The sequence below is a fragment of the Trachurus japonicus genome, chromosome 23 (genome assembly GCF_045865225.1).
Source record: "Trachurus japonicus isolate A0001 chromosome 23, Traja_1.0".
In the NCBI taxonomy this organism is placed as follows: domain Eukaryota; kingdom Metazoa; phylum Chordata; class Actinopteri; order Carangiformes; family Carangidae; genus Trachurus; species Trachurus japonicus.
Genome location: NC_140929.1, coordinates 20567906 through 20590824, shown reverse-complemented (window position 1 = coordinate 20590824; position 22919 = coordinate 20567906). Strand labels below are relative to the sequence as shown.

Here is a 22919-nt window from a genome sequence, read left to right as displayed (position 1 = left end):
AACTGTTTGGTTGCATTCACAAGGCTCTCACATGTGGGCCCCTGGCTGAAACAGAAGAAGATGTGCACACATGTTTGAAAGACTGTGAAACTCATCAGCTGATCATGTTCCCTCAGCTGCACAGGTGAAATGACAACATTCGTACTGCCTACCCCACTCATGTACACACACACACATATGCATAACACTGTAAGATATGCTCCTTTAAAGTGTTTTATACACCGTTGCCTATAAAGTTGGAATAATTTTGTTTTCAGACACATTTCTCTTTTTATTCCTATTATAACGATTAATTGGTTTAATTTTTGCAGCGAAATGTTTGTAAGAGATTGATCAATCACTTTATCTATCAAGAATCAATCACATTGTCAAAATCATTCAATAAGAAGACGTACAATTTTTAAAATTTTATTCCAACTTAATGGGCAACTGTGTCTTTTTATTTTGAATTGAAATATTCCCTACATTTGTCACAAATGTAGAGAGGACTGTTTTTTCTCACAACAGAAACATTACTTTGAGAACAGTCTATCAAAAAGATAATTTATTCTCATTATCAAGAAAATATGACAATACAGCATGTAAATATATAGTGCACCTAAAATTTCTACAATATGTACAATATAAAAACAACAATACCATGAAACTTATTCTCTCATTACAGTAGTATTGTCGAGGTAAACTTAGATTGTCAGATTCAAAAACGGTAATTCATTATTCATTATAATTTATTGTACAGCATGATCTATAAAACATTCACTCCTCTTATGTCTTTGGTATTGTTGATGTTCTCATCCAGAGATCGCCATCATCTTCTCACTCAGAGGTCAGAATTTGGTTTCTGGATCTGGAGACTGTTGGAGAAGACAGAGCTGCTTTAGTAAATTCCACATTTGAAACATATCAGGCTGTAAGAACATAGAAATCTTGAAATAATGTGCAGTTTGCATCAAAGCTCAAGGCATCACACAGTCTGATAATATGGGAATTACCATTAGAACAGCAGGGATACAAACTATACAAATGGATACATACGTTTCTATCTCTGCTCCTCAAGCTGCCTCCAGGGTGGTGAACTGTGACCGTTGTCATAATCTGCAGAACAACATGAAGAGTAATGAGTGTTCTGTACAAATTTACAACAGTATTACATGAATTTAGATGTAAACCTTCTAAGAGACCTTCATTTGTCTACTTCACCTTATTATAGTTGGATTTCTTTTCCATAGGCTCTGGGTGTTTCTCGAGGATGTGCAGCATGGCGTCGTGCAGCGTCAGGAAGAACATCGATGGCTGAACTTCATCATCAAAAAAGCAGCAGTGATGCAGTTTCTCCAGGATGTAAGCTGCAGGTGAGGAGAAGAAATGAGTCAAAGAACTCCCACGAGAGGTCTATAAGAGATTATACATAGATATTTATATTTGGGAAATTAGAAATGATTCCACAAGGGATCTACCATGCATGTCACCATGTTATTTATTGTGAATACAGATTGTGGGATCTGTTGTAAAATCAATCATTTGGGTCAAATGGGAAGGTATGTAGTAAAAGTGCTGGGTCAACATTGTTTTAGACATGAGCACAAAATGAAATTACATACATGTGATTTAGCACATGACAGTGTATGTGGAACAAAAGGGTAGAAATAATTATGAAAGTATGAAAGCTTTAGTTTCATACTTACGGTCACAAGCCACAATGTAGACCTCAATTTCAACACGGATCAACTCCTTCAGAGACTGCAAAAAAAAAGAAGAAGAAAGGAATATAAGTTGAAGATACTTAAAGTAACACAGCCTCAGATTACACCTGAGTGACTCCAAAACCTACGGTCTTCAGTCCCTTCAGAGCAGAGATGTCCAGGAAGGAGACAGCAGCAAAGTCCAGGATGAGGCTGTGGATGTCCACCCTAGGAACGATGATGTTGGCTGGAAGCTCGGCGTTCCAGTCGATCCGGGTGGGAAGGTCCTTAAAGTCAGTCGGCAGGTCCAGCTCCTCCATGTTGCTCTCGTCCTCTGATTCCTTGATTGGTCCACATGACGTGTTCAAGAAGCCTTTCTGCAAAAGGAGGTTTGATATATAATGTCATATATTACAAAGTAGCCATGCAGAGTGTCCTCATGAGAGTGGGTATGCATCAATTTCAAACACCTGAGATAGAAAAATGACTATTAAAGGGATAGATAGATAGATAGATAGATAGATAGATAGATAGATAGATAGATAGATAGATAGATAGATAGATAGATAGATAGATAGATAGATAGATAGATAGATAGATAGATAGATAGGATTTTGGCAAATTGGCCCATTGCCATAATCCCTATAGTTTTAGCAGTAGGTTCGTTACCTCTAATTGTCGGTGCAAGCTATTTTTAGAACGGCGGAGCAGAGCCGTGAGCTGCTCAGAGCGACGCTATAGAGGCTAATGGGATTTCTTGGTTTCTCTCATCAAACTCATCAAATACACAATCCAACAACTCCAAAACGCTCTGTGTGTGTACACTATGAGATAATAATGGAACGTTATGAGACTGAGTTGTTTTCGAGGCAAATGCAGAGACTAACCCTAACCCGCCGTTCTAAAAATAGCTTGCACCGACAATTAAAGGTAACAAACCTACTCCTAAAACTATAGGGATTATGGCAATGGGCCAATTTGCCAAAATGTTGAACTATCCCATTAAGTAAATATATATATAGCATTTGAACTCACACCACTTTTGCTAGATTGGTACATTTAGCATTAGTGTACAAGTGTTTGCATTAGTATAACTGTTAATGCAAACATTTAGACCTATACTATGTAGTAGACACAAAATGGACAAACAGCTCCTTCCACTGAAATAACCACTCTGCTTTAAAGAATTATAACTTAGACTCGTAAGAAAAACAACGACAAAAACATCAGGTCTGTGTTGAATATTTCCACAATGTTTTCTAGCTACACCTCCTACACCTGTTTATAGGCTATTTGAGCTATTTACATTTGATCATTTTGTTATCCCTCCCTTTGAAATGGTTTAATGGCGGGCTGCTGGAAAATTTCCACCATGCACCACCAAGTTAATGGTAGAATTCATTTGCATTTCATTTTGCATACTGTCTGTAAATTTGATTTTTCTGGCTTAATGACTGATGTGTCAACACTCAGGAACACTGCGTGTCTACATTGTCTTATAGCCACCTATAGGTCATGTGTGGGAGCAACAGGTTTTGCAGAGCAGGTGGAACTGTAGCGCTGTTATTGTTTTACATGCACTTATTGTGGGTTATACTTGGGGTATAAATCGACTTTGAACTACTGACTACGTAGGCCTATGTCTGGGTAGTGCCCCCACCTGGCATACTCCAATAGATACAATGATAGTGCACCTTGTAAATCTTGAATGACAAGTTGTAAACGTGTTGTAAACCTAACACAACAAACCCTCATCTGCTCAGCTCATCACACACCTGTCATCTGTTGAGAAAATGCCATCACACTTCAGGATCATATGTGGGACTGGCCTATTAGTATACTAGTATTTTAAAACTTTATTTTCATACAGAATTCACTACTGTGTTCCCATGATACACATTAATTTAGTTTGTAACAAACACATTTCTCTGCTGACCTGATCAGGCGGAAACAGAAAGAGATAATAACGGTGTAAAACTGGAACATCTGATTCTTTTATGGTTCATGTGAAAGTGTTCACCACTGACAAAGATGAATCATTACTTACAGAGGTCCACTGCAGATCACCTTTCTTTAGAAGTTTGCGGATCATCCTTAGTGCTTTATTTCTCTTCCTCAGTATCCTCAGTGGGTTAAATCCAACCTGCGTGACAGAAATCACAAATAGGTCAAAGATAAAATAAGCTATACGTTTTCTAATCTATCTGTTTACAACATGAGCTTAAGAAGTTAACTTGGTTATTTATACAGCATACTTTCTAACATATTATTAGTTATTCAATTAATCTAATAACACTTACAGCTTCCACCAGCTTGGTCTTGAAGAACTCAATGTTCGCAAAGAAGATTGGTGACGGTATCCTGAAGATCTTCACTCCCTCTGGCTCATATATCTGGGGAAAGTTGTTTCCATTGTACCAAATTAGCTTAAAAATAAAACATTCAAAAGAAGATGCAAATATGACACAGAGAGGATCACCTGTCTGCTCTTTAAGAATTATAAAAACACTGAAAAGCACTTTTCCTACATGTACAGAGACCTGCCTCTGCTTTCATGTTATTGAATGGAACAAATTGTTATTGTGCTGATATACAGTATTAACTGTTATTTGTGAGGAGAAAGCAGAAATCCATTGATAAATAAGGGCTTTAAATGAATAGATAAACAAAATCCAACTTACATCAATATAGTCTTTTCTGTCTTTATAGATATCTGTCCCCTTGATGTTGGCCAGGACACTGCAGCGAGGACTGAAAGACATACAAACTTAAATTACAACACTTTGCTTTATTTTTTTCAAGTCTGGTACAAATAACAAACGTTAAAAAAATCAAAAAAAATCTGTGCTTTCAGCTAAATACTAAGACCAGCATGCTAACACACTCACAAAGCTAACGTCATTTTAACCATCTCAGTCTGTTAGCATGGCAGGACAGGACATCAGGAAGCAGCTCAAACATTGCATTCATAAAAAAGAAAACTGCATTGTGAAAAATGTAAAGACAAGAGTAAATACTGACAACTGAGTCCTGAGGACGACACTGAGCAGCTCCACACCGAGGCCTACAGCCAATCCGAGATCCAGCCCCAGTAAAATGGCTGCGATACAGGTACCTAACCACACAACCTGGACATGAGCAGCAGTGACAAACAGGAGGGTTTTCAGTGACATATTTTTTATCTCACAATCTAAAAACACAGAGATTTTAAACCTATTGTCAGATGGTTGATTGACTTACACAGTCTGGTTTGTCCCTCCTCCACAGGTATGGAACATCTCTGACCTGCATCAGCATGCCCTTCAGATTGACAATGACCACAGCACCCAGCACCGACTGTTACAACAACGGGTCAGAGGTCAGATTTCAGCCGGCTCTGAGTTTGTATCTTGGTAGAAGATGGGGGTGTTTCTGGAGTTTACCTTTGGTAGCGGATCAAGCAGGAATCCAATGGCCAAGGTGACGATCATCACTATGACAGCTGACAGTAAACCAGCAATCTGAAAAGGACAGAGGAGGTATAGTGGGTTATATTACAGTGATGAGGATCATTTTATTGGTGTCCCATGTACCACATTGCCTTGTGTCTTGTGTGGTTTTGTATTAGTGGTGAAAGTTTTTCTTGACACCCTATGGGTCCTTCATACCATATTAGTTTGAATGCCACAGATTATCTGAATATTGTTGCTGACCACATGCATCCATTGACACAAAGAACCCAGGCTGAGAGCAAATGAACTACTTTGTACTGGTGTGATGTTCCTAATAAAATGCACTCAAGCAAAACACAGGTTCCTCATAATTGTTCTGCAAGGGATGGTTTGAACATCTACCTTGGCTCTGCCCAAATCTATCAAAACACACCTAACAGTACATAAAGCTAATTATATCCCATTTGTTTAGGTCATACAAAAAAAAATCAAAGAATAACACATTGTTGTTTTACAGGCCAGTTGTTTCCTCCTGTTTCCAGCCTTTGTGATAAGCCTGAACTGAACTAAGCAGCAGCTGGCTCTAGGCAACCTTAAATATTTACCCTACAGACATGAGAGGGGTATCATTATTCTCTCTGGCTCTGAACAAAGAATACCCGGTACATAAGTAAGTTGTGGACTCATACTCAAACAAGATCTCGTCTCACAATTGACAAGAACTTGTTGGGGGTTTGAGTTACAGTTAGGTCAGATATGTTGTTTTACCTGAGTCTTTCCTCCGGTGCTTTCCTGCACTGCGCTCCTGGAGAGAGCCGTGCTCGCAGCAAAAGACTTGAAGGATGCTCCAAAGATGTTGCTAACTCCAAACGCTATCAGCTCCTGCAGCAAAATCAGAGAGAAAACATGTCTTCTTTATCAATACCACAGGGAGTTCTGCCTTAGTTCTGTAATTTTTTTTTGCATTGTTACCTGATTTCCGTCAATGGTGTAGTCGTGTTTTACAGAATAGACTTTTGCCACAGAGAAGGCCACAGCGAAACCCACTATAGCCATAGGAAATGCTTCCACTGCCGTGTCCTGGAAGATCTGCAGGTTGGGAGCGACTGGAGGCTCGTACCTGAAATGTTCCAGTCAGATTCAGTATTTAGTACTCCAACATTAAGCATAATCTTTGATTTGAACTTTGCCTCAGCATACATACTGTACATGGCTGACAGACACATTTGCCTATATTGTCCCTGACACGCAGGATTTCACTGACGATGCATCTGTGCATTTACTAACAGATAACACTCACCTGTTTACAGGTGTTGTATAGTGATGGGTGTAGCCCAACTGATACATGGATGTATGTTTTTTTATGTCTTCATAATTTTGAACTGAATGACCTGGTTCAGAGAAACCTGTGCTCTGACATATGATGACTAAGCCGAACAACAACAACAAAAAAAGTATTTTAATCCTGGGGCTGTTGAGACTAATTTGGTCTGATGAATGAATGAATGAATTTATTGTATTTATTGATTTTCTTTGGCCACAGAGGGGCAGTGGAAACTAGGTGTAAATACAACACCACAGTCAGTATTTGTAATATGAAATACATACTGTCTATTGATCCTAACATGTTCAATTTCTTTTTTACTGAAACTGCCAGTTCACTCAAATCACTGAAATAGGATTTGCTAACAACTTCTGTCCATGAAGGAAAATTAAGATATTGATTTATTATTCAATTAACTGTCAGCCTATACCAAAACAGTTACAGTGACATTGAAAATCTGACATTCATCTCAATCTCACACATCTCAAACTTTCAGTGTGCACACTCACAGTGAATTAATGCAATGATGTGACATCAGAATTCTTGGCTTTGGCTAATTTGCAAAATCTCTTACCCTTTTGGAATATGTCCGACAATGTCAATGCCATATTTCGTCTTGAAGTCGAATGCATATGAAACTCCACATGCAATAACAGTCTGAAAAAGATACATAGATAAACAAGTGACCCAAATTGCCACCATTATGAGCAATATCTCAGGCTACGATCATGTTGCTCACCATGATAACCTCTATGGGGATGGGCACTGGTAGTTTGGACTTGAACCTGTCATTCAGCTCCTTCACGATGAAGACCACCACCATGATGACCAAAGAGATCACCACGTCACAGACGTTGGTGGAGCTGATCTTGTTAAAGATGATCCCCAGTGTCTGAAAAGATTTTTTTTAAAGTTCCACCGGTCAAATAAATGATTCACTCCTAGATTATGATCAACATTAAACTTTAATCTTCTCCGTACTTACATGTATGAGGGCGAGTGGTCCGCTGATGCCTGGAACAGTCAGTCCCAACACAAACTTGAGCTGGGACACCAGGATGTGGACGGCAGCCGCTGTGGTGAAGCCGGACACCAGGGTGTCTGACAGGTACATGACCACGAAGCCCACCTGCAGCAGACCCATGGCCAGCTGGAGGAGACACAGATGTCAGAGGGAACCAGTGGTTACCAGTGGTTACCAGTGGTTACCAGTGGTTACCAGTGGTTAGCTGTTTCCAGTCTTAATGCTAAACATTAGCTTCATTTGCAGATAGGGAGAAAATGCCCCAAATGGTAAAAGTCTTCTTTTTAAGCAGGTGTCTAACAACCCAAAATGCCAATAATGTAAATAACTGCCAATGATGTAATCATTTTTGCCATTTTAAATGTGAATAAGCCAATAACGTAATGATTTGGCAATGATGTCATAAAATGTTTGAGCCAATAATGTAACAACTTTTATTGCCAGTAATGTAATAAATTATTATATTATTGGCCTATTACTGGCCACTATTGGCCTAATAAAAACCCCTTTGAAAATGTTATAGCTGGTGCCGATATGTAATAATATATGTATTATTTTTTTTTGTATTACTTTATTTTATTTTTTAATATGTTACAACCTCAATGTGATACAACAAGGTTCTTGATCCTACAGTATGCTTACTTCCTCAGTTTGCAAACATATGTGAGAAAAAAAGTGATAGACTGTATATTAGATAAGTAGGTGGATGCTCCCTGTCAAGGTTTGAAGCTCTGTGCCCTGGTGTAGGAGGGTTTGCTCTGTAACTCTGTCATCACTGGACAGGTTTAGTGGTGAAGTGGTTGTGTTGGTGTTTAACCTGCATGATGCCAGCAAGGAAGGTCACAGACGAAGCCACCAACACTCTCTGCTCATCTCTCGTCAGGCCTTCAAACCCTGTTATGTTTGCAGGCGGACCTTCATCCGGGACCAGCCTGGTGACCACCGAGCCAATCATCAGACACAAGACAGGGAACGGGCCTGCAGGGAGAGAGAAAGTTACAGTTCCTTTTAGGCCTGTGGTGAACAGTCATGGATGGAGAGTCACACGCTCAGGCCTGCCTTACCTACGGAGATGTGCCTGGAGGTGCCCAGGAAGAAGTAGATGATGACAGGGAAGAAGGCAGAGAAGAGCCCATACCAGGGTGGCAGTGAGGCCAGCAGGCAGTAAGCCAGGCCTGAAACACAGAGAAAAACATCCAGTGGTGGTTAAGCCACATCCCATCATGATTTTTGGGGTAGTGGGAGAGAACAATAAAAAATCTTTTGGAACCAAGCTCAAAATTACAAAATTTTTCACTTTGTTAGCGGGAATATTGATTCTTCTCAATTGGAAAAATCCTGGACTTGAGAAATGGGCTCTATGCACAGCTCCACTACTTCCTGAACTTAAGGCTGCTCTTTTATTTCCTTACATTATTGGACAAATTGATTAATACAGGTGTGTCTGAGTAGTCACAATAGTCAGACACACAGGAAATAAAGGAGCTGCCTTAAGTTCAGGAAGTAGTAGAGCTGTGCATAGAGCCCATTGAGATTTACAATATGTGGCTCCTCAGATACCCTTGAGAAAATTTGGAAGCCGTTCATGACTACATTAGAAATAGGCTTTCCCATCTTTTTTTAAAAGGCACTCCAGAGTTTAGTTTAGTTTAGTTTATTAGTTTAATAAGGGACAGTGCAATTACATTAATCATTTGCAGAAAATAAAAAAAAAGATTTAACTCACAGCTAATGAGATGCAATGGACCTCTCCAACTTGATATCCCGTGTAGCCTATCACAGTGTGCTAATTTATTTTTCTTTTCTTTTTTTTTCATATTATGCAACTGCAAAATGCAAATGTGTTTTTCTTTTTGGTTTTTTCTTTTCCCTTTTTTATTACAATGTTTTGGGTTGCTACAAAGGTGAAACTGTACTGTACTTGTTTTTTCTTGTACTGTCCCTTTCTGTTGAGCTGTTATTTTTTTCTTTACATTAAAAAAGCCTATAAAAAAAACTCCCTAAATTCTGAAAGTCTGACAAATGTGTTTCCTGTGACACTGTGTTTCTATGTTTAGTCAGAAAGGACAGACGGATTCTTACTTCTGGGTTTTCTTATTTAGGAGTTAATTAACTGTAACATACATGAAATATAGGACAAAAAGACTCATGTTGTAGAATGACTCTGACCTGACTCTATACATGACCTTTCTACACAATTACACTCACTACTGTGCTATGATGGGGCTTTTGAAAGATGATGAACCTTCATGTAACATGTTTATCCTCCAATAAGAAGTTGATGTATCTTTCTGACACGTCATCATGAGGTTGTATCTCAGAGTTCATCTGTCAGTCAGATGCTTGGACATGAACTTGCCGTTGATTTTTACCTTGCAGGACAGCGACCAGTCCAGTGCTGACTCCAGACACGATGTCACTGAGCAGCCACTCTTTGACTCGATAGATCTTCATCCAGCCAATGATAGGCAGCAGAGACAGAGCTGCATTCTTGGCTCGCTTAGCATCACATCTACAGGGTAAAGACACAAATATAAAGTGAGCTCCTCTGAAGCACCTGGATGCATTATATTATGAATTCTAAATGAAATGATTTAAGATTTTTACAGGTCAAATAACATGATACTTGTAGACTCATTTCTATGGTGGCCCTGAGGGTTCAATGCACTGCAAGCCAAGAAAACTAATGCAAGGACACAAACATGCAATAAATTCAAAATGAGACATGTGCTGCAAAAACACACAACACAAGTGAAGTGTTTCCAGGGACAGAAATAAGTGACAATCCGGTGCAACACGCTAAGATAACATCAGCATAACATTTTACAATTACACTGAAGTAAGTAAGTGTAATAATATGTGAATCATCATGTGATATTGATGTTATAATAAAACTTATTTTCAAACCAGCATTGAACAGTCGCTCTGTGGTCTGTCACTTTTTGTGTGTCCCTGAAAACACTTCCATTGTGTTGTGAGTTTGGTATCATGTGTATTTTCTAATTGACACAAAGAAATGCATTACAACTGAGGGTTCCCTCTTCTTCTGTGTTGATCCATAAAATATATATTTTTGGTTCTGAAAGACACAAGTCTTTAAAAACCATCTCAGTGTCTCCTCTCTCAGGCTTCTCTCTGAAGTGTTTGTAACAACAGGTCAGTGAACCAATCACATTCCTTATTTACTGAATGAATTTCCAAATCTGTCCAGGTGGGCGGGGCTTGGTGACTACAGACTACAAAAGTCTACAGACAGAAGTGCTGACGGCTGGTTTACTGAATACAAGTATTCTCTGTAAATACTCTGTGATACTTTCAGAGTATTAATATAGAACCTAGAGCTGATTTATAATCAAAGAAATATGAAAATATCAATTAATACATTATAGGAGCTTTAAACCTAAAATTTGCTCCACCTGGTACTTACTCATAAAGCAATAAAACAAACACAAAAAAACTATTTTTATATTGCTGACTGATATTAATGTTCAGCAATGGATTTAAATACTTTTTGCCTTTCTGCAAAAATGTTTTTGTGTATCTACTGTATCATACACAAAAATTTGTTAGGACAATTTACTTACTTGACGTAATCAACAACTTCTCTCAAGGAGCTCACGAGTAGCTATCTATGAAAAACTTATAAGAAAGCCCCATAGAAAGTTGGTAACTTAAAAAACCCCAGTACCAAAAAGCACCAGAAAATCCCACACACTGACCATCACTTGAACTAACTTTATTTTATCTTATTAATTTGGTGAAAGTTTGAGGACCTAAATATCAAAAAATAAAGTGATCAACAGTGTGTAAAACCTTTTGATAAATACAAACACAATCTTCATCTTCATGAACTGAGATGTTATCAAAGAGGAGGAACAAGCAGCTGACTTTTCATTTGAAAAACTTGACCTTGACCATTGTGATTTAAACTGTAAAAATGATGCAGGTTATAGTACTAAAACTTCAATACAACGTCTATATTCTCTTGTAGTTAAAAAAAAATCTTTATTCATATATTGTATTTATGTATCAAAACAAATCAAATCAAAAGTATTGCATGCGCCTTACTTGAAATACTGCAAGATGTGGTTCGCCAGGGTCTTGCGTCGCCTGTAGACCCTCTCATGCTGCTCAGCGAAGGACTCCTCCGAGTACAGCGGCCTGGCCACCACATACTGCTTCGCTCCCGCTCGCATCATTGTGCCTCTGCCGCCTGGAGCACCGCTGCTTCGCCTCTATGTGGCTCTGAGATCCATTAATCACATTAGGTTAGGAAGAGGATCCTGTCCTGCCTTTGAACATTACTTATCAAAGAGCATTAACAGCAAACAACAAAGGTCCAGACCCCTAAAGATACAGGCAGCGCACATAAACCAGGTCGGGACCTGCACTGTCCTAGGGGCGAGAATTGTCAGGCTTCATTTGAGCCCTCGACACAGATTAACACCAGAGAGGTTTTAAATTTTAACACTGAAATGTCTCAGCTGCCTGTGACTTTCCCAAGATCAACCCTCCTGTTTCAGATGAGAGGCACTCGGGGAAATATTCACTTCCTTCATCTGGAGCTCAAAATACATCAGCTGCTCCGGAGGTCCGGCTGCTTATGAAGATCCTCCAAGTCTTCTACAGTAATACCTCTCACTCAGAAGCTGCAAAAACATCTTCTTTTTTTTTCTATCAAATTTTTATTTTCATTTTCATTAAGTCCAACAGAAATATTTCAGGGGATACAATATTATTAGAATGGATTCTCAGAGAAAGACAGCTGGCCCAAGACATAAGAACATGCCATTGGAAAGAACACAGTGATGATAATAATAAAAATATATAAATAACTAAATAAATCCTTCAAAAACATCTTCTCTCAGGCTTCATATCCTTCTCCCACATACCTGACTGTGCACTAATCTGTCCCAAATCCAAGCGTCCCAAAGCGTCCCGTCTCTCTTCCAGCTCCTCCAGCTTCTGAGGATCAACTGGAACCTCAGACGGTTTTGCCATCAATAAATGCCACCGCTGCCGCTTATCACGACTGTAATTATTAACAGCAATTATGATGAACTCCCTGCTTCGCGCAACGGCTGAGCGCCTGGCTTATCCTTGACCATTGTTCTGACTGATATCTGTAACCTGCAACTTTCAGTGGAAGCTTTCCGCCCCCGTGGAGCATTTGAAAGATATTGTACCAATGGGCAGGAAAGGGAGGATGTGGACAGGACAGACAGAACAGCACAGCACAGGACAGGTCAGTGTTATGAATTGGAAATCAAGTTACTTTTTCAGGAGGGGAAACAGTGCAAAGGGTCGACTGTAGTGCTCTACGGCGCACTGCAAGACTAAAAATAGTTTGCGAGCTGCAGGAACTGAGTGTTTGTGGGAAAACTGTGTTGTATTACAAATATTGAATAATCAAGAGTGTGATAAGACGCTCTGATAATCAGATTAGAGACTGACTGACAGACAGACTGACATCAGATCAGACTGACCTTTAGTGTTCTTCCTCTCACAATGTGGACTAGGTCTGATTTCACTGGAAAAAGGTTTTTCCAAAATCCAGTGTAAGGAAACACCAGCTTGAATAATAGGACCAGAAACTGTAGTCTGAGGTGTTTATAGAGGTTTTTGCTGTGTGTGTGTGTGTGTGTGTGTGTGTGTGTGTGTGTGTGTGTGTGTGTGTGTGTGTGTGTGTGTGTGTGTGGTTTCAGTGGAAGCAGCTGGAATGCAAACATTACGGGAAAGTGTGTGAATGACCTCATTGAAGTGTCGACTCTGAATTAAGTGATGCCTGAGCCTGCTGTTTGTAGAGGATCACACATAGTTGAGGTCAGGTCCATGGGAAAAGTGTGTGTGTGTGTGTGTGTGTGTGTGTGCGTGTGTACAAAAGCATGAATATACAGTGATCTAAAACAAAAACTTTTAGAGATGTTCCTGTTCCTGTCAAAAATGTTCTTACCTGACGGTGCATATTTGTGAATTCAAAGTGTGTGTTTGGCTGTAATCCCACGAGAGCAGAAGTAGCCTAATAAGCTCCTATTTAATATAAATGACAATGAGAAACCAGTGTAATCAGATCTGGCCCTGGTCAGACCAGTCTTTGTTCTGTGGCACCATGACGAGCGATAAGCCACAGCACAGTGATCAATGTCTGATTGATGCTGGACACTTTCCACTCGACGTGCGTTTATTTCCATTAATAAAAAGAGCGTGGAAGAAAGAACAGTGTGTCCATGATGGAAAAAGTTTAGTGACCAAACTACATATGCAATCCAATCTCTGAATATTATCTGTTATTTATTTCAGAATTAAATGCAATAATATTGATTTAGGTAATGCAGGTAAGTGCTAAGCCCCCTCCATCCCCTAATGACTGTCCAATCACAGCTCAGCAATCATAATTAGCTGTGTGAATAAAGTTGTGATAAAGGATGCTGCTGTTTTTATCCTCTATACTTGCTTTAGTGCTGATAAATAAACAACAATTTTCAGAGGAAGTCAGATGTATGACACTAAATGATTTTTTTCCCTCAATAATACAGATTAACCCTTTAACAGCTGGGCAAAATATGAGTTTCAGGAGAAAAACTAAATGTTTTGAACAAAATGAGTCCTGGGAAGAACAGGAAGTATGTTAATAACAGAGTCTGACAGTGGTGTTCCTGTTGTAAAGTGAGATGTGAATCTGGAAAAACCTGATAATTAAAATTATAAACACAGAGGTAGGACTCTATAATAAATAATGATAATTATAATGTGGTATTAATTACTGATTAAGAACCAGCCAACAAGAAACACAAAACTAGCAATAATTCATTAATCACTTACATCAAACTGAATTATCACTAAGTGTTTTGTTAATTAATCTTGCAGAATCTTGCAGAATTGTTTATTTCCTCTAGTATCACTAACCACAAAATGAGAGTGAAAAAATACTGTATGGTGTATAGAAAACACATATTATATAAACTGTAATAAAAACACTATCCCTGTTGTACCTCATAAACAGATTCGTAAAAACAAATTAAATGCATTCTTCTGGAACTGTATACCAATTAAAAATGTGCTTCTCTGGATCACACGAGTCTCAGTGCATCATCACTTCCTTATCAGACAGAAGAGACTGTGCTGTTACTGTGAAAAGGTAGGACAGCAGGGTAAGCAAGTAAATGTCTCGTCATCCAGTCCTTCTAACTCTCCTGCTACAACTTTTGCTACAATAGGAAAATGAGAAGTGAAAAGAATATCATTATGGGTGTGTTTGTGTTTTTATGTGTGTGTTTTTCTTCAGAAATCTACAACTCTTTCAGAGAACAGGAACAAGTGGTAACTCAGTGCACACAGAGCGTCCTGAACTGTCCTGAACTGTCCTGAACTGTCCTGAACTGTCCTGCTGGTGTGAACAGGATGAGGTGAGACTGACAGAGGATGATGAAGTCAGGGAAAATAAGTCAGAGTGATCAACGTGAGGTTGTAACACTGTAAAATCTCTGCTCTGTCAGTCATGACTGTCCTCTTTGAACAGTGTGCCCATGGAAATTGTATTATATTTCATACAGCTAAACCACAATAAAATAATTATGAATAGCGTTTGCTAAGAATGTAGGAGCAAATCTTAATTTACTATGGTTTCAGAAAGTATTCAGACCCCTGCCTCTTTGTCCAGTCAACTCAACAGCAGTTTGGCACAGGGGGACTCACATCTCAAGGATGACTAAAACAGGAAGCGCTTAACCACAGCAATGTATAAGGTCAATGAGTTTTAGCTTTATTTAATTTGAAAAAAAGAAAAGAAGAGAAAAAAATAGAAAATAATAATTAAAAAAAAAACACAAATGTGCATTTACTTTTACTGAATTGTGGTCAACACATTACTGTACTTGATAACATTCAATAACAACATTTGCTTTCCACTGAAATATACAAACTTGCACAATGATAACCTCTTAATTAATTATCCCCATAATTGATAAATGGACTGCACTTAAATAGAGCTTTTGTTGCATCGACAATCACTCAAAGACTTGACACTACAATCCACATTCACCCATCATACACACAACAAACAATTACAATAGCCTACAGTATAACACACATGTATTAACACTTAAAGGGATAGTTCAACATTTTGGCATATTGTCCCATTGCCATAATCGCTATAGCAGTAGGTCCTTTAATTGTCGGTGCAAGCTATTTTTAGAACGGCGGAGCAGAGCCGTGAGCTGTTCAGAGCTACGCTATGGAGGCTAATGGGATTTCTTGGTTTCCCTCATGAAACTCATCAAATACACAATCCAACAACTCTGACAAAACTGGACAAGTTGTGACCTGCACATTCACCACGCTATGAGATAATAACAGAACGTTACGAGACAGAGTTGTTTTAGAGGTAAATTCATGTAAAACCACTGATGCACGTTGCCTTCAGGGACAGTTTTTCAGCAAGCAGTCTCTGTATTTCCCTCTAAAACAACTCTGTGTGGTAACGTTGTGTTATTATCTCATAGCGTGGTGAATGTGCAGCTCACAACTTGTCCACCAGAGCGTTGTGGAGTTGTTGGATTGTGTATTTGATGAGTTTGATGAGGGAAACCAAGAAATCCCATTAGCCTCCGTAGTGTAGCTCTGAGCAGCTCGCCGCTCTGCTCCGCCATTCTAAAAATAGCTTGCACCGACAAATAAAGGTAACAAACCTACTGCTATGACTATAGGGATTACGGCAATGGACCAATTTGCCAAAATATTGAATTATCCCTTTAACATCAAACCACAGGTTGGTGTCAGTACTACACTACCTGAGTAAACAGCTGTATAGTATCATTATTGTCTGACTTTTCTATAGTCGTAGAAAACAATCTGATGATGTGACCCGGCCTGAACATTTTCTGTACATTTTCTTGTGTTTGTTATAGTGGTTACTGATCACATAAGTGTCCTGCGCACAATACCACCGCCCTGACCTGAAGCATCTACACAGACTTCAGCTGTCACTCAGTTGACTATTGATATCATATTGATTATTTAACTCATAGTTTCATGTAGCCCTGTTAGATCTTTTCTGTTTGTTCTAGACATTACAGTGAATGATGCTTAAGGTAAAGTCTTCCAAGGGAACCATAAAACGTAGCCACATCTTATGTACACACTGTAGGATGAATATTAACAGTTAACACCCAACGTATCCTGTTATCTCTTCCGATAGACAGCGAGGATGATTTTGATCAGATTAGGAAAAGTTGAGAAGACACAATACAGACATTCTGCAGATTCTTACAGGGGAAGTTAAAAAGAATCGCAAGTATCGGTAATATATAACATGAAAACCAAGATTTGACTTGATTTGAAAGAAGGAAACCTATCAAAATAAACAATTGTGTCTTGACACATGGTAAGTGTTTACACGACACAGACTTTAAACCCATCACAGGCAATAAAACACGTCATAAATAGCAACAATCACCGGAGCAGATGAAGCCGACAGTCAACAGAACTATTGGCTAATCTCAGATGTAAGCTTTGGTTATACAGATAACAGGTGCAATTAAAGATGAATGATAGTGGACTGATAATCAATACCAACAACAAAGTTTTGCCCCAGACCGACAGAACAGATTTCACTAGAGTTTCTATGTAACTAATAATAAACATATTAATTCAACCAAAACACATCAAGTCATCAGATGCAGAGAAGGTGTAAAAAGTTAAGACTTACTGAAGCAGACAGGTCCCTGAACTCATCATCAGGCCTCCAAGTGTCTTTATGGTTGTTCGAGCATTTCTCCACCTCTTGATTTTACGGCTTTGCCAAGAAAACTGCAAAAGTGCTGATAACAAAATGAGCGTTCACCAGAGGAGCACAGACTGCTGTGTTGAAACACTTAAGCTGTGCATGTAAGCATGTTTTGCCTCTGTGACTAATGTTACCAGCCATGCAGTGTGTTCCTGGGCAGCAGCTGGATCGGTCAGGGTTGAGGACAGAGACTTTTCCTGGACTGAATGCCAATGACCGGTGCAAAGTTTCCAGGTTCACGTGAGCTGAGGAAAATCAATCATATGTACAGATCAAACATGACAGAGTGTAACTCCGACCTGTAACAACATACCTGACCACTGAGGTTTGTTTTGTTTTGTTTTTTTCAGAATATGGTCCAAAATTTAGATTCTAGTCAAATATATGTGTAGTTTATGAATGAATGAAATATTGTATAGATGCAAACATACTCTTTATCAATGAAAAAGATTCACTGTGGAGTAAATCAAGACATAGAGCAACATCATTATCTTCCCATTATCAATGTTTTGTTGGTGAGCAAACTCCCAACATGTCAATGTTGACTTGACTCAACCACGGCAGATTCCAAAACAATCAATGAGTAGCCTTGACTTTAGTTGATAAGATGTTCTTTAATTAGTCCCATGATGTGGACATTTCCAATGCCAATCCCATGTTATGACATTTAATGACTTGGTTTATTATAAAATAATGCAAATAATGTATAAAGCTAAATTAAAGTTACTGCCTGTATGTGTACAAAGGTTTTTCTCAACACATGAGTCAAAATATAATTTGTGAAATGTTTGTAAATTTGTTGTACAAAAAGCTAGAAAAGAGACTAAAAGGAGATGTGTATCTGTTGTTGGAGTTAAACTATGGAATGACGCTAACCTGGATTTACGAATGTGTAGTTCATTTTCAGTTTTCAAAAAAATGGTTTGCAGAAGGCTACAAATGTTAATGTTTATTTGTTTTTGCTTTTCTCTGATATTTAAGAATGTATTTACTATTATATATTTGGATACTGTTAACCTTGTTGGTTCTGGTCTTTTTCTGGTTTGGTTTGGCCCGGCCTCCTGCCAGTGAAGTCCAGTGACAGTGACCAGGAGTCACACAATGCTGCCGCAGCCCTTCAACGTTCCTTAAATTGACCAATATGTTTTGCTAATACCAAAGGTGGCCAATCTCTTTACATTTTCTATAATGATCTGTTAGCTTAGCAAAATGTTGCATCAGATCAGCCACATGGTGACCCAATGGTTGAAGTGAACAGTGGCTTTGTGCTGGGAGATGTTGGCTGACCATCAGACTGACAGACTGATCATCAGTTGTTGCAGAAGTAATTGGACAGATGAAAGTGTCAAGCTTTGGCTATACAGATGGAGACACTGTGTACCCCTGGCTTGGTTTAGGAAAAGCTGACATACCAGGCAGTGGGCGGATGCAGGAATAAATTATTTTTAAACAACAACCCTGGAGTCACTCATCTGGCCCAACATGAAAGTGAAGCAGCCGTAATGTTCTGATATTCAAGGGGCGGAAATTTCCTTTCTTAAATCTCTCCGATTACTTGTGCTGCTGTTTAAAGATAAGAAAACCATTTTTTTCTCCAATGAGCTTGGAAACATGTGATTCATAGTGAGGGAGTTAGATTTTATAGACCCAGGGTTGTTATCTTGCCACAACAGTAAATCACATTGACTCATAAAATCACATCATGAAACATGTATGACTCTTACAGTAGAAGGTGCTGTTGCCAAGGCCAATCAACTTTGCCATGTTTACACTGAGTATACGCTGAATCCAACTGATGGTGGAAGCAATACACATACTTCAGACCTATAAAACCAACACATTGGCCTTTGTATTTCTACCTTTGTGTATACCTATCAGTCTTAGACCTGCACAGTGAGGACGTTTTTGCAGACTGAGGCCACCTTGGCACAGTCCTCACTTTGGGTGGGTTGTTTTATGGCTCAGATTTAAGATTAGGTTCAGGGTAACCATTGTTTTTCTTTCTTAAAGTGCTCGCATCATGATCAAGTATTACCAGTTCTTCTAAATTTAAGTTTATAGAAGTGTAGACATCACATGTCTTTGTTAAGTTTCAGTCAGGTATAATTCTTGACTCCAGCTGCCATTTATGACGCAGAGATGCAGAGACTTTTCCATGACTTACATGGCCCAAGAATCTGACAGGAAGTGGCTCTGATTGGATGGAAGCATAAGCACACACACACTTTCAATGTATCTTGTTTATTTTAAGTGCAGGGTAATATTGTATCATAGGTGTAGATTTCCTGCTCTTCCTACCAATAACAACAGATTTACTGTATTATTAGAGCCTGACGCAATATGAATTCCACGTGAGCTGCATCAGATGGTTTAAATTCTACTCACATTGTGGATATCAGCACTTCACACCTTGTTACACAACTATAAAAAATCAATTAGCCTATTTATAAATTGTAGACTGTTAATAACTAGAACTCAGTGACATTATTATTATTTCAGGCAGCGTATATTTGACCATGTCTGCTGTATCACTTAGCAGGTAGAGCAGGGCAATTAGGTCCAGTGCAAAAAAAAAGAAAAAAAAAAGAAATCAAAGTAAGGACAAGGAACAGGAAGTGTCCTTTTCCGGTCCGGGCTGGCGCCATACTGAGGCTTTAGGTCAGTGTTGTACTGTGGCATACTGCTTCATAAACATACACACCACACAATGCAATATTAACAACAAACAAATGTTTGTACTGAAGCATAGACAAACACAATTATAGCCGTTTATCTCTCTGTAGTTTCAAGTCGTGATTGTGATTCATTCTTTGATTTCAAAGCTTATCGTCGCCAGCAGGATTAACACCAGCAGAAGGTGGTCATTAGGGTCAAAGGTCGGCCCTGCAGGAACTACTAAGTAAAAACATGAAGAATAATGACAGAAATTAACAGTCTTTGTTTCCTTATTTCTACAATGTTGTTGTTATGATGAGGATGTGACACATGAAAGACACAGAGGGAAGCCTTTGTGATCACAACCATCTAATTCAAGGAGGTATAAATAGTGTTTTTACAGCCTCGCAGAACAAAACAACGCTAGAAAATACTACAGGCTTTGAAAGCAGCCTTGATCACCAGCAGAGACTCAGTGACTCCTCATCACATCTGGTTTTCCTGTGTGTTGTTTAGCGCCTCCAGTGTCAACCTGCTGCAGCCCGCAGTGGAAATGTCAATGATACATAAATAATGAGGAGGCTGATGATAACATGGTAACACTTTATTTGACACCTTTCTCTATAACGCATTATACCATACTTATAATGAGTTATTATGCAGTTATAGCACTTATAACTATAGTTACAAACATAAATGATCATAATGCTTTATAACAATAATCATAACACACTATAAAGCATTTTATCATGACTTATAAGGTCAGGTATTATAAAACGTTATAATTGTTAGTAACTCACTGACAATGCCCACATCTATATTCTGTTTTTAGGGTGACTTTTTAACATCCCTCTGGGGACTACAGATGAAAAATAGCCTCTTGGCTAATTCTGGCGCATTTACAGTGATGTTATTAATGTGCACTGTCCCTGTTTTCAAATAAACTTATAAATCGATAATGCATTATAAATAATGTTATAATGTGTTATAATTGGCTTATAAATGTGCATAACTATCATTATAAACACAAACACTCATAAATTATCATAAGGCTTCATAACAATAAGCACAACACATCAAGTCAAGTATTATAATAGAGTTATGCTCTATGATGTGTTATGCAAGTGTGGGTTCAGTGTCTTGCCCAAGGACACTTCGACATGTTGACTGGAGGAATCGACCCACCGACCTTCCGGTTAGTGGAGTTAGTGAAGTTATGAATCATTTGATTCACTCTGTTTATGCTCAGTTTAGTCCATATCCAGGCAGACACAGACACATTTAGAAGGAAAAAACTAATTTTAAACCGTCTTTGTTTCAATGTAAGAAAAAAAATATATATATATGTTTACTTCATTTATTTTTTGGACTGCTTTGTAGTTAAACTCATTAAACTTAAATCACATTTATTGTGTGTCTATGTAGATATCTTTCATGCAAGTTGTTAGTGCCAATGTTTTAGTTGTTAGCTGTAGGTTCATGGCTACAAGGGTCTGGGGTAGTTGCAACAACGATCAAATATGTTAACGTTAGGATCAGACTGTGTGGCTACTTGGCACACACACACACACACACACACACACACACACACACACACACCGGTTGCACTTTAAACACTTACACACACACAGGGTATTTTTTACAATGTTACATCTCACCCCAGGGTATGTTACAACATTTAGAGACTAAACCATGCATTTTCTGTTTGTGTTGCAGAGATAACAGCTACGGCATTTAGTAGCAGACACATGTAACTAATTTGTATCACAGTTTGAACGCACTGACTAAAAATAGCTCCAAGATACAGACAGAAGTGTCAAATATGTTACAACCATCTCCACTATAGTTATTACCGGTAAACATGTCTACATGTCTAGGCAGCATCATGCAGTTGATGAGTTTAGTGTAAAGGGGCAGGCTGTGGTGTGTTTTATGTGTTATGTTTTATTATATATTACATTATTAAATACTGTATATATATTCTATACCATGCACCCCACTGGAATACGTGTGTTCTGATATGTTTTTGTATTAAAATATAGAATCCATGCCATATCTATGCCGAATATAAATACAGAGAGAAAGGATACACCTGTTGCTCATAAGCCCGTGGTTAAACACATGGAAAAAAGGAACTCTCATGCTCTCAGGTCTCCGTTGGTGATGTGAAGCTGGTTGGACCTTTGACTGTTGTCGCCCCCTCGTGGAAACAAGATGTTAATACAGAAGCAGTCTACTGGATCATATGACCCGAAGCCACAGGAGGCTACAGTAACTTTAAAACCTGTATGCAGCATGTTGTCTTTTCTTCTCCTCTATCCTAGATGGAAGAACAGAGATGGAATAATGAATAAATAAGATCAATGACTTTAGTAGACAGCCACACCCGTTGCTATGGACAAGCCATATAGGGGGCCTGGCCTGCCCCCCAAAATGCTTGTGCCACCCCCATATACATATATATATATATATAAAGGTGATTTTGTTTGATTGACGGGAATCTACCAGAATCTACACTGCAACAGCCTATCACGGTCTTACTGAAAAGTGGTGACAGTTATGAGAAATTAGTTACTGATTATCTATTTTCAGGAGCAAATCAAACATTCCTGTCAAATATCAAAGATAAAATCAAACAGTTTAGGAAATACCCTTACAGAAATTTAATTTAGTCCCAATATCAAGAGTTATGTTGCCATATGTGCAGTATATGAAGGATATAAAGTATGTTTATAACATGTATTAAATATATTTTTAAAAAAAATGTAACATCCGTTAAATACTTTATGGATAAATTGTAAATTAAAGTCAGTAAAATGATTTTCATATTAATTTATATCTGATTTCATATTCTGACTTTTGGAAGAAAGCCAGTGTATATACAAGTAACATCCACATACTGACAGGTCTTGAGATTAATATATATTTAGAAATATGTCTACAATATAAGTAGCCTACTGCTACTGCTGGATGTTTTCATATATGTACATGATTTTGTTTTACATTCACATGTATGTAA

The 22919-nt window shown here is 38.4% G+C and overlaps 1 protein-coding gene across 2 annotated transcripts; it reads right to left on the bottom strand.

Moving 5' to 3' along the window:
- Positions 1–516: 516 nt before the first annotated feature.
- On the bottom strand, positions 517–17457 carry LOC146962898 (chloride anion exchanger-like). 2 transcript variants are annotated; one of them, XM_085769679.1, is made up of 21 exons: positions 17168–17457; positions 11530–11706; positions 9834–9973; positions 8526–8636; positions 8279–8439; positions 7423–7587; positions 7177–7329; positions 7012–7094; positions 6086–6233; positions 5882–5995; positions 5105–5182; positions 4923–5018; positions 4704–4810; positions 4364–4433; positions 3983–4075; positions 3730–3825; positions 1832–2059; positions 1686–1740; positions 1201–1346; positions 1036–1095; positions 517–854 (listed from the first exon to the last, which is right to left on the bottom strand). In XM_085769679.1, exons 2-21 carry the CDS (start codon positions 11658–11660, stop codon positions 828–830), a joined length of 2262 nt encoding a protein of 753 aa, XP_085625805.1. In that variant the 5' UTR covers positions 11661–11706; positions 17168–17457; the 3' UTR covers positions 517–827. The 2 variants fall into 2 exon arrangements, with proteins under 2 accessions (XP_085625805.1, XP_085625804.1); XM_085769678.1 differs by lacking the exon at positions 17168–17457 and adding an exon at positions 12354–12614.
- Positions 17458–22919: the final 5462 nt, after the last annotated feature.